This window comes from Fukomys damarensis, unplaced genomic scaffold, assembly GCF_012274545.1.
Source record: "Fukomys damarensis isolate Sample0158 unplaced genomic scaffold, DMR_v1.0_HiC HiC_scaffold_4, whole genome shotgun sequence".
Lineage (NCBI taxonomy): Eukaryota > Metazoa > Chordata > Mammalia > Rodentia > Bathyergidae > Fukomys > Fukomys damarensis.
The window spans coordinates 36,898,684-36,910,118 of NW_022900916.1; the positions used below are offsets into that span (position 1 = coordinate 36,898,684).

The 11,435-nt window shown below is 48.5% G+C and overlaps 1 protein-coding gene across 1 annotated transcript in view; it reads right to left on the bottom strand.

The window, feature by feature from the left end:
- Positions 1–8,240: 8,240 nt before the first annotated feature.
- Cpa5 (carboxypeptidase A5) overlaps positions 8,241–11,435 on the bottom strand; it is an 18,742-nt gene continuing 15,547 nt past the window's right edge. The window contains 3 exon segments of the mRNA XM_010633510.3: positions 8,241–8,525; positions 8,964–9,048; positions 9,363–9,562. Of these exon segments, the coding sequence (XP_010631812.3) occupies positions 8,338–8,525; positions 8,964–9,048; positions 9,363–9,562 (473 nt within the window). The 3' untranslated portion in view covers positions 8,241–8,337.

Consider the following 11,435-nt stretch of genomic DNA (forward strand, 5'->3'; position numbering starts at 1 on the left):
TCTTCCTAGCAAGCTCAGCCCTATGTTCCTTCATCTTTCTGGCCCAGCCATTGAGCTCCACACGACTATAACACCCAGACAGTCTTGAACGTGGGGAGCTCATGATCTAGCACACGGGACAGAGGAACAAGCCAACCCCTTGGTCCCCCACCAGATGGCCACAGACCTGACCTCCACAGAGGCTTAGATGCTCGAGCGACGTGGGGCTGCTTTCCTCATCGCAGGAGACACAGACAGCACACTTGCTGTGATGTGGTGTATGGCAGTTAGGGTAGAATGTCAGCTTGATTGGCTTTGGGATCCAGCTGAGGGAAGGATAAAGCATGTGTCTGGGTGGGGCTGGATGGGTTATGGAGAGCTGACCTAGGAGTCCTGTCTGGTCCCTTGTCCCTTCCTTTCTGATACCACAGCCCTGCTTTGCTTCTGGCCACTGTGAACCAAGCAACTGTTCAACCATGGTGTTTCGGCCTCTGAGCCAGGTAACTATGGGCTGAATCCTCTGAACCATTACCAAATTAAAACTCGCCTCCTTTGAGTTGTGGGTGTCTGGTGTCGTGTCCCAGCAATGGGAAAGCTGACTAAAACACACTATGAAAATTGCCACTAGGGCTTCAGAGACTTGCCGTAGGCGCTAACAGTGGCTCTAAGGAAGGCTTCACCTTTCATCTGGGTCTTACTGGCAGGATTTTGTCAGGCAGGGAAGGGAAGGGGCACTTACACTACTAAATATCTGGACACAGAACTCACATTTGTTTCTTCTCCATTGTTCCTGGAGTCTCTAAATTTCCACAGGTCAAGCACTATGTCCTACCCATTGCTGAGACAGTACCTCATCTCTCAGAGCCCTGCAGTTCCTTGACGTTTTCTCATCTGTTCCCCAGCAGGAATGAAGGTTTGGAATGCCTCTCACTGGCTTGGGTTAGGAAAAGAATATTTCTTTTCCCATTTCCAGATATAAAGCTACCTTGTAATTTTGAATCTCACACACACTTCACATGTTGGGAGATGTCAGCTAGTTCTTGGGCTATCTGTGAATTCCTTCCAGAAAAAACAAGTCCTTCAACAAAGAGGGAGGCCAGGGAAGGGCACAACTCATCAAGAGAGGCTTATTCTGCCTCCAGCCTGCAATCAAAGATGTTCAAATGTCATTTAATGTATTTTCTGTGAAGTTGGAAAAGATCAATTCAATACTGCAAACTGAAACTAGGGCCAGTGCAGCTGGAAGTTGATGCACAGTAGTGAAAGAATTGGGTTCTGGGGTAGAAGCTAAGCCTAATCCCCTGGGCCCCTTCAGAGCACCCCACGAAGCTGAAATTTATCTCTTAGTGAAGGCTAATTTCTGTAGTGTAGCCTGGAGGGGCCATGGTTCGGCCTGCCCCCACTGTGGAACTGTTTCATGTTGGTCCAAAGTGAGGGTGAACATGGAGTCCTGCAGGCTCAAAGCTAGGAGCACGATGCCCATGACCCTGAGCAGGAAACCAAGGCAAGTTGCTGGCAAATTGGAGGCCTGCTGGAGCAGGCTGACTGCCCACCGCGTGCCTCCTGTTTCTTCTTTATCGTCTCCCTTTGGCACGTGTGTTTAAGGTTGTGGGGGATACTGTTGTGCATACGGGAAGAGGAGTCTGTGAGGATTTGGGGAGCCAAGTGGTAGACAGTTCTCACTTTCCTCGCCTGGTGGTAACAGCACCTTCATTTTCCTTTAAGGGCCACCCTTCCCTGCTCGGAGGACAATGACTCAAGAGACAACGAGTTCCATTTTTTTCCTCAGACCTTTTCAAGTTGGTTTTCTGTTTCACATGACTGAAAAAAAGTACACAGGTGATAAATAGACATTCTCTAACTTCAGATGAGATCGAGCACATTCAGGGTGGTATGGCCATAGACAGACATTCTCTAACTTCAGAGGAGAGCAAAACAGGATGGGAAAGGCCTAAGTAGATTGCTACAAGTCCATCAGGTGACCCTAGGCAGTTCAGTTCAATCCCAGGGCCTCAGTCTCCTCATCTATAAAATGGGAACTTTCTGGAAGTTGTGACACTTTGTAGTTCTAGACATTTGAGTTTTTATCCCAAAACAAATCAAACTGTGGGTACAGGTCTAGGAAGGGCAAGGACAGCCTTGGCAGGTTGGTGGAAAGTCAGAATCGTACTACCTAGTCCTGGGGCCACCCAGAACCTGGTATCCAGAGCAGTGCAGGCTGAGGTGGTCACATCTTCCTAAGGCTGTAGTTGTGGTGGGAGCAGAAGTGGTTGCCAGGCTTAGGGACATCATGACAGGGGGGTCAGGACATGAGTGTCAGTTGGTGGCCTCCTTCGGTTTTTCTTTTGTTACTTAGTGCCCAGTACAGCCTATTGGCTTGTTTGCTTTGAGGTTATAGAACTGTCTCATAAGGTGGCTTTGTGTAGTTTGTCCTCAGAAATAGAATTTCTGTCTGGAAGAAGAGCTACCTGAAAAGAGAAGCACCCTAGTATCCAAGGTCTTTAGGATGTAGCAACCAGAGCCCACATCTCAGAAAGGAGGCCTGTAGCAGAGAGGAACAAATCAGGGATGCACCCTCATGAGGGCCGATGTGGAGTGCTTTGGCTGAGCCCGAGAGAGGAGTGGTAGAAGGGAAATGGGCTGCCCCAGCAAGGTGGAAGCAGACAGAGGCATATTGGGGTCACCCCATGCAGGGAGATGTACACCAACTCCAACACCAGAGACAACCAGTGTTCCACTCAAGTTTTTCATTTTCTGTGTGTTTCCCTTCTTCATCCAAGTACAACTTTATGAAGTGTCCTTCCATGGTCTTACTGTGCTTTGGAAGGAGGTAGCTGGGGTCAGGATGGAGAGCCACAGAACTGGGTAGGACAGCAAGAAGCCAAATACAGATCCCAGGGCAAGAGACTGCCATCTGTGAGGATTGTCTCAGATACTCAGAGAAGTGTGAAAGGCCCAACAGGCTGGAGTTGTCCTTTGGGACACCCACCCACCCTCCTTCCCACCCAGAGAAGAACATTGTCCCTCACCCTGGCTTGAGATGGGGCAGGCCTGTCCCACTTAGGCAGGCCAGCCAGGGATAAGGCAGGAGGAGGCTAATAGTGTGGCCAAGGTGTTTGGGGACGGATGACAGACCCAGGGCTGCAGCCCAGGAAATGGATTTCCTGGCTGTATCCATGCCTGGCTCTCAAACATCAACAAATGTTAGAAACGAATATTTTGGAGAGGTGGGGGTGATGTCCTGAAGAACAAATCCAGGTGGCTGCTGGACCTTCAAGGTTCTTAGACCCTTGGTATTTGGGAAGATCCTCAGACATGATAGCATGTCCCGTTGATCCACCCCATGAGGGGTACCTGGTGGCCTCTTGCTTTCTCCAGCCTGTCCAGCTTGAAAGCATATGCAGGCCCATGCGCCCTGAATCCTCTAATGGCCTGCTCCAGGCTGGGCCTTCTTGTTTTTCTAAAGGAAACCTTGGAGCTTTAATTTTTTAGGTAAAGCCATTTTCTTTCTCTCATTCTTCCTTTCTCCCATTGGAGTGGCCACAGGGGAGACAGAGGAGGCTGGGAGAAGGGGCCAGCACCTCGTCAGACTCCTGGATGGCAGCCTTCAGCTGTCACCCTGGGCCTCACTCAGCTGCCTCACGCGGGATGCTCACCTTCCACACTGCCTGGCCGGCTTGTTTTCTTAAGAAAGCAGTAACGGCGGTGCATTCACTGTGGGTCTTTATGGCTTTCCACATGTGTAATCGCTTTCTCTCTCTTCGGTTTTTCCAACATTTTTTTTTCTTTTAAATAAATGCTCATAAATTTTACTGGTGAAAACGATAAAAAAATACTTAAAAAGAGCAATTTGTTGGAAAGAAAGTAGGGGGAAGGGGGCATGAAGCAGAATGTAGAGAAAAACCTTCCGCATTATGTACTTAATAGGAAAAAAAAACATTTCGATATTTAGGAAAAAGAGAAGATTCCTCTGTCACTTCTCAAACTCTTGCCTAAGGTTTGACTGAACTGGGATTTGGTGTACTTGAAACCCAGCCATCCTCTCCTGCCATCCTCTCCTGTGTCACGCTCAGAGGACCTGGTGGAGGCCCCGCAGGCTCGGGGAGAGCAGCCAGCTAGCACTAGCTTAGACCTCTGGCTTCCTCGATCTCTCAGCTGGTAGGAAACACGGGTTTTTTGTAAGTCTCAGGATCCAGAAGCCCCAGGGAATTGGTTTTAAACATCTGGAGAGCTCTATGGCCTTATGATTAACTAAAGCAAGAAACTGATTCTGAGGCCCCTTTGGATCATGGTTCCCTGACCTTCAGAGAAGCAGCTGTAGACTCTGTTGGCTGCCTTTCCAATTCCATTCTTCCCTTCCTCCTTATCCATAAAACTCCACTTTTACCCGAGGCAGCAATGTGCCCCAGAGTTGCTGTAGAGTGACTCCCTAGCTTTTCTTGCAACTAGGTGTGCATGACACAGTTCCAACCAATAAAATATAAATTTAAGCTAAGTGCAATGGTGCATGCTTGTCATCCTAGCACTCTGGGACACTGAGGCAGGAGGATCACCAGTTCAAGCCCAACCTGGGCAACTTAATGACTTAGCAAGACCCTGTCTCAAAATTTGGAAATTTAAGGGCTGAAGATGTAGTGAAAATGTCCTGGGTTCAATCTTCAGTACAGTCAAAAGATATATATAGAGATAGATAGTGTGAGTTCATGGACTAGACAACTCAGCTGGCTCATGGTTTTCTGTAGTTGTTATTGTTGTTTTGTTTTGTTTTTGTGACAGGGTCTCACTATGTAGTTAAGACTGACCTGGAACTCACTATGTAGCCCAGGCTGGTCTCGAGCTCACAGTGATTCTCCTGCCTCAGCCTTCCGAGTGCTGGGATTACAGGCGTGAGCCACCATGCCCGGCAAGCTGGCTCATAGTTTGCCTCTTGCTCCTCTTAACTGCCTGGAATGCAATCATTAAATGGAAGAGGAGCAGCTGTTTTGCAACTAAAAGGTCAAAATAATCATGTGTTATACAACGACCACTAACGAAGGTGGTCCCACAAGGAAATAATAGAACTGAAAACTTTCAGTCACCTAGTGATCCTGTACACCATAAAGTCATTGTAGTACAATGCATTATTCACATTATTGATGCTAGTGTAAACAAACCTACTACACTGCTAGTTGTATAAAAGTATAGCACAGGCAATTATGTATGGCATGTAGTACTTGATCATGACAGTAAATGACTACGTTACTGATTCTGCATTTCGCTGCTGTTTGAGAATGCACTACTATGTATAAAAAAGGATGTTTACTGTGGACATTGTGCTGTGTTGTGTCGGAAGTGGCCTCACACACCTGTGTCCACAGTCCCTCTGGATTGCATCATTTTCTCTGCTCTGCAGCTGTGTGCCCTTTGGCTCCCATCCTCTCACAGCCAGCAGTAGTCTACCTCATAGACCCGAGCCGAGGCAATGTGATGAGTCCCATTGCGTACTTGGAGACACCTCGGACACAGCAAATGCTAGGAAAGAGCTGTGTCTGGAGACACTCGGAAGCCCATTAGAGCCAAGCACTCCTGCCTCTAGGCCAGTGCTTCTCCACTTTGGCCTGAGAATCACCTAGCCCAATCCCACCAACAATTCTGGATCATTGCAGGGACAGAAACTCAAACCCATCCTGTAAACAAATCTCCACGGGGGCTGGGGATTTAGCTCAGTGGTTCTGCCACCTGCCGAGTTCAAGCCCCCGGTACCAAAACAAAACAAAACAAAAAAAAAAGTGACCTTCCTTCATTATAAGACTCAAAACAAGTCTCCACGGATGACTCTGAAGACAAGTCATCCACTGCTGCAGATGGCTCACAGTCCACACTTAGATGGGTGGTGACATAGTGGTTTTGGTGTAGAACAAATCCAGGCACAAATCTCCCTCAATTTCTACCTGTGTGGCTTTGTGTGGCTTTTGAAATATCTTGAGACCATGCTTTCTTTACCTGAAAAATAATATCAGTAATTACCCCCCCACACGAGAGTGAAATAAAAATGTTTGTGTAGAGGACATAAAAGTTATAATCAGACTCCTGTGTGCAAAAGTACAGCTCACTTTGTTTATCTATATCTTGTATTAACAGCCCATGACCTTGTGTTTCTGCTAAGAGCAGAAAAAGTTCAGATTGGAAATTCTAGCACCGCTCACTCAGATGACTTTTAGCTTTAAAAAAAAAAATTCTTTGAGGGAAATTTTCACCAGAATGGGGATTCTTCTGCAGATGATCCAGGTCCTCAGGGCTTCCACAGGCACAGCTGGTCCTAGGTATTCATGTCCACAGTGCCACACGGTGCTGGCCCCGGGACTTGGCCTTCTTGTCTCTACAGGAGGCCTCCCCCACTGCCAAGGCCCTGTGTCTTCGCTCAGCACTCTCAACAGCTGCACCACGTGCTGTGCCCGGCCACATGGCTGCCTTGAACATCTGTTGAGCCTCTCTCCTCAGCCATTTAATCCACTGTGTAGATACCATAGCGGATATGTGCCCTGCCTGGGGCTTGATCATCTCAGACCTCTTTCTTCTACCAGCCGGCCCAACAGCTTCTCTCTTTATAGGCTGAATGGAAAGAGGGCCCCTTCTTGCTTCATTCTGCTTTCTTCCCTCTCTCTGTGTCCTCCTGGCACTTGTAATGGTCATGCACAATCCTTTCTTACACACACACACACACACACACACACACACACACACGGCCTGGCTCTTGTAAACCAAAGCCTTCCTCTTGGGACTAGTGTTTCCTTCTCAGACTCACACAAACCCAGTCAGCTCTTCAGTTCGTGTCTTGCTTCTGGGAGGTGTCCGGCTCCCCTGAGGACACAGCAGGCAGACCCATCATTCCTGCTCCCCCACGCAGGGGAAAGCTGAGAAGGGGAGCAGGCACCTCCTTTCATTAGGAACTCAGAATAGCACCCCTTTCACTCTTTCTTTGTTTGTTTGATTTTTATTGGTACACTTTAGATTTGCATAATAATCACATTCATCAGAGGGAATCTGTACCTGTGCATAATACATAGTGATTTCTTTGTTCCCTCAATCCCCACCCCTCCCTTCAATCCTTCTTCTCTTCCTTATTTACAAAAGCTTTGTTTCTACCTATTCTCTTTTTTCTTTTCCCTTCCCTTCCTTTCTCCCTCTCCTTTCCCATGTTCCCCTTCTCATTTGAACGTTTACTTCCTATTTCCCAATATCTATTATATATTTTAGTCCTCATTTCCTCTTTGAGTTTCTCACACCAGAGAAACACTGTGATGTTTAAGCATGTGTGTCCTATTTATTTCACTTAAGAGTATGGTCTCAAGGTGCATCCATTTACCTAGAAATGTCTCAAGCTTATTCTTTATGGCAGAGTAGTACTCTGTTGTATAAAAAACATTACATCTTCTTTATCCATTCATCTGTTGATGGGCATTAGGTTCAACTATTACAAATTTGCTGCTATAAACATAGATATGCATATATCACTGTGATATGATGTGTTTGACTCTTTCAGGAAAATATCAAGAAGGGGAATAGCTAGGTAAAATGAAACTTCTAGTTTTAGTTTCTTGAAGAATCTCCACACTAATTTCCACAGTGGGTCTTTAAATTTGAGGGTTTGTGTGTGTGTATTTATATATTCTAGGAACAGCTGGCAACAATTTTTCCCACTCTGTGTGTTATCTCTTCGCTCTGTTGGTGATTTCTTTTGCTAGCACTGCTTTAACTCTTAGAGAGAACATGCCTGTTTACCTGTGGCCTTGCCTGGAGTGGGTACTCGATGGTCACAAACAGTGACTTGCTTATATTCAGTTCTCGGATTAGTGGGGTCCTCTGAGTGGACACCTCGAAATGTGCTGCTGTCACCTCTCCAGCATGGGAAATGAGGCAGGCAGAGGTGGGAGCTGTCTCTTTGGACCCACTCGCTCTCAAGGGTCCAGAAATGCCCCTACCAGGGATCTCCTGCAGAGTCATGTAAAATGTCAGGGCTGCTGGGTCAGTGTGTCTTTTAGTAGCTACCCAGGAGTGAGATATCTATTCTGGCCCTAAGAACCCCGAAATGGCAAGGCCTACAAGGCCTCTCATTTTCCCGAAGGTAGGAAAAGCGGGGAGTGAAGTGGGTCCCAGGCATGTCAAGCTGCCTCCGGGGATGCAGAGCAATCCTCTGTCCTCTCTTCAGGGCTGAGCCCACAAAGGTGGCAGCCAACACCAGAGGCAGGGGAGCCAGTTAAAATCTGTGTTTATTTCCCGGGCAAGGGTTCAGGGGGGGGATGCATAACCTGAGTCTTAGGAGGAGCCTGGGCCTTGGGAAGGAGGCAGGTTTCTCCTGCTCTGCCCTCAGCAGTGTTGCTAGTAGGGGTGATTCAGGGTGTGCTCCATAATGGTCCGCATCGCTACCCACGTCTCCTGGGTCGTGGGGATGATCTGTGTAGCGGGCAGCAGGAAGCCATAGCGCCCTGTGTCCCGGAGCTCGAAGGTAAAGGCATACTTGATGCCATTGTCATAGGCCCAGTCCACGGTGACTCCAGTGGCCACGTCTAGAAACAAAAGAGCCCCATAATCCCCCCAAAGGAAGGAGGCGATGGGATCGCAAGGCACAGAGTCATCACACGTGGAAGTGGACCTTGGGAGCCAAACCTCCAACCACCCCAGACCACGTCACACTTCTGGGCCGACTTTCATCCTGGGACACACCCTGCCCCCCCTTGCAGGGAGAAAGGCTGAGGCTCAGCATCCCCTCAGGGAACTCTGCCATGAGCCGGCCTTTGGGAGCTGTGCCTGACGCCACCAAGCAGCAGCTGCCTGGATGCCACCGTCCCCCCTGTTCTCCACGTGTGACAGGCAGCTTTGGCCCAGCCAGGCTAGGCCTGCGGCGCTGCTCTGTGATTGGTCAGACCACCAGTAAGCTCAGTCCACGCCTGCCTGACCCCAGGTAGATGCGGCATCTGGGGCAGTAGCCAGGGAGGCTCACTCACAGAGGGTGGTGCTGATGCTGCCAAAAAGGTACTTGATCCTGTGCACCTCGGACATAGCCCTCACTGCATCCTTGGCAAGGTTGTACTGCAAGACAACAGCAGAGAAGCAGCGGCGGCGGCTCAAAGTGGTTCCCACACTCCCTGCATCCTCAGCAGCTGGGGAGAAGCAGAAACTTGGTCCCTGAAGTTGATGGTGCAGACAGCTCTTCTGAGAAGGGAAGATAGCACCGCCAGCCTTGGGCTTGATCTCAGAGAAAAACAAGCTTCCCGTCCTTCCTAGTATGGGATCTAGTGGTCAGACCTTCATTTTGAGGAAAGTGTGAACCCTCTGGAAATGTGTCAGATGCAGATTTTCGCGGGAAGAGGTCTCCTTCCCAAGCTCTAAGCAGCCGGTCTTACCAGTTCCGTTTGGTCTGAAATAGGTTCCACACAGTGGCCATATGGGTACGTGAGCATCTGTGAGTAGCTGTGGATGGAGATGAGAGCCTTGAAGTTCCCGTGGCCTGTGATGAAGTCCACAATGGCGGCTACCTCTGGCTCTGACCGCGGCAAGGGTCCGTGGTAAGTCTCTGAGCAAGGGTTGCTATTGGAACCATTTCCTGGAAGTCAAATAAAACCACCCAGAGGGCTGAAATTCCTGGCTGTGGCAGGGAGTCCTCACAACATACCCACAAGTTCCCTGATATTTTCCAGCCTCCTTTGCAGTTTGGTTGAGGTCAAGTAACCAGTTCTGACCAATGAAAATGAGCAGAAATGATGTACTATTTAATCTAGGCTGAGTCTGTTTAGAGCAAGAATGACTCCACACTCTAATCAGTTTGTCTGGCTAGAAGCAAAATATTTTAGATAAAAGCAGCTTCCTGGGTCCCTCTGCCACCACTGGAAGAGAGCTGCAAAGGAGAGTCACTGCCTACATTGGATTTTGCATTTATGGAAAAAACCTTTCATTGTATTAAGCCATTGATTTTTAGAAGGGTATTTGTTGTGCACCTGAGTCTTATGAGATGCACAACCACACCAAGACCCAGCAGCAGCGAGACCCCTGGGCTTGTCCTTTGGGTACATCCTGGCTGGAGTTCCGCTGGAAAGGCAGGCTGCCTCAGAAGCTATATCCATAGGACACCCGAGGTCTCTGCCTCAATCCCTGCTTCCTTTACTGAGCAGCAGTGCCTTTAACTGACCCTTCTTGAGTTCACTGCTGAGAGCTCAGACTTGCTGTCATTCAAGCTTTGCCTCAGCCATGGCCACAGGAGCTCCATGGACTTGGGGGCCAGGAAAAGACAGAACACATCGCCATAGTTCCCTGAAGCTAGTCTGAGAACCACAAGTGCAAGAAGTCTTTGAAAATTCTTCTTGGGGCCTACATGGAGGAAAGGGCAAAGAAGAAGTGTACTTCTAGTTTGTAACAAGTTGAATCTGTTCCAGCGTCCTCTTCATCTCCTTTCCTGTTCCATTCTTCTTATGCTCCCTACCCCAAGAGCCATGTTGTGGAGAGCAGGGAAGGGCTGGTCAAGATTTGTGGGTTATGGACGCATGGGGAAGGAGCCATCTCAGCCCCTCTTCCCCCTCCTCCTCTCTGAAATAGCTGCACCTAAGCCCAGGTCAGAGGCTAGGGATCCTCTCAAGTTCTGAAGCCACCTGATGATGCCAGAGCACCCGCTTTTACCCCTGACCAGCAGACCAGCCTAGTGACCTGTTCAGATGAGGCTCAGCAATGCAGCAGACTGGTCCTCTCAAGAGAGCAGGAAAAGGCAGGCATGGTGCAAAGGACAATCTCTAAACTACTCCTGACACAGCAGTTAAGTCCGGGCAGTAATAAAGTCATAAACAAAATCTTCCCACCTTAGTCACCACCCTACAGGTCATCCTTCACTTGACAGCGCATCCGCTCTTGGTTGGCTATCCTTGCCTTTGCCATGGGGACCCTGATTAGAAGCCTGCCTAGGACAAGAGGGTGAGGGGCAGCCCCCAGGCTGGTATGGGCCTAGCTAACAGTGACCCTGTTTGTTGTATGTGCTCTGAGCTCCTGCACCTGCTACCCTTGGTGAATGACAAATAGCAACAGATGAGCTGAGCAGGGAGGCTGAGAGCTTTGTCTGCGCTTATAGCCCACGCACAAGAATGGTTCCCCTGCCAACGACCAGGTGGCTTTGCCCAAATATGGAGAAACACTTCAGGCCATTAGTTCTGGTTTGAGCTAAACAGAATAAACTAATCTTCCCCTAACCAAATGGGAATTAGCTGCCTGCCTCTCTGACGTTCACAGTCAAGGTCCTCTGAGCCTGCCTGTTTCACAAGTACCTGCTAATGGATTCATTAGCTATTTATTTTTCCTTCTCTAAAAATGTAATCTGTAGCAAAGGGAAATCTCTGGAAGGACATGGTAAATTATTAAAAGCAGTAATCTTTGGGTAGTGGGATTATGGAGCTTTTTGGCCCCCTTGGGCTTTTTTTTTTTTTTTTTTTTTTTTT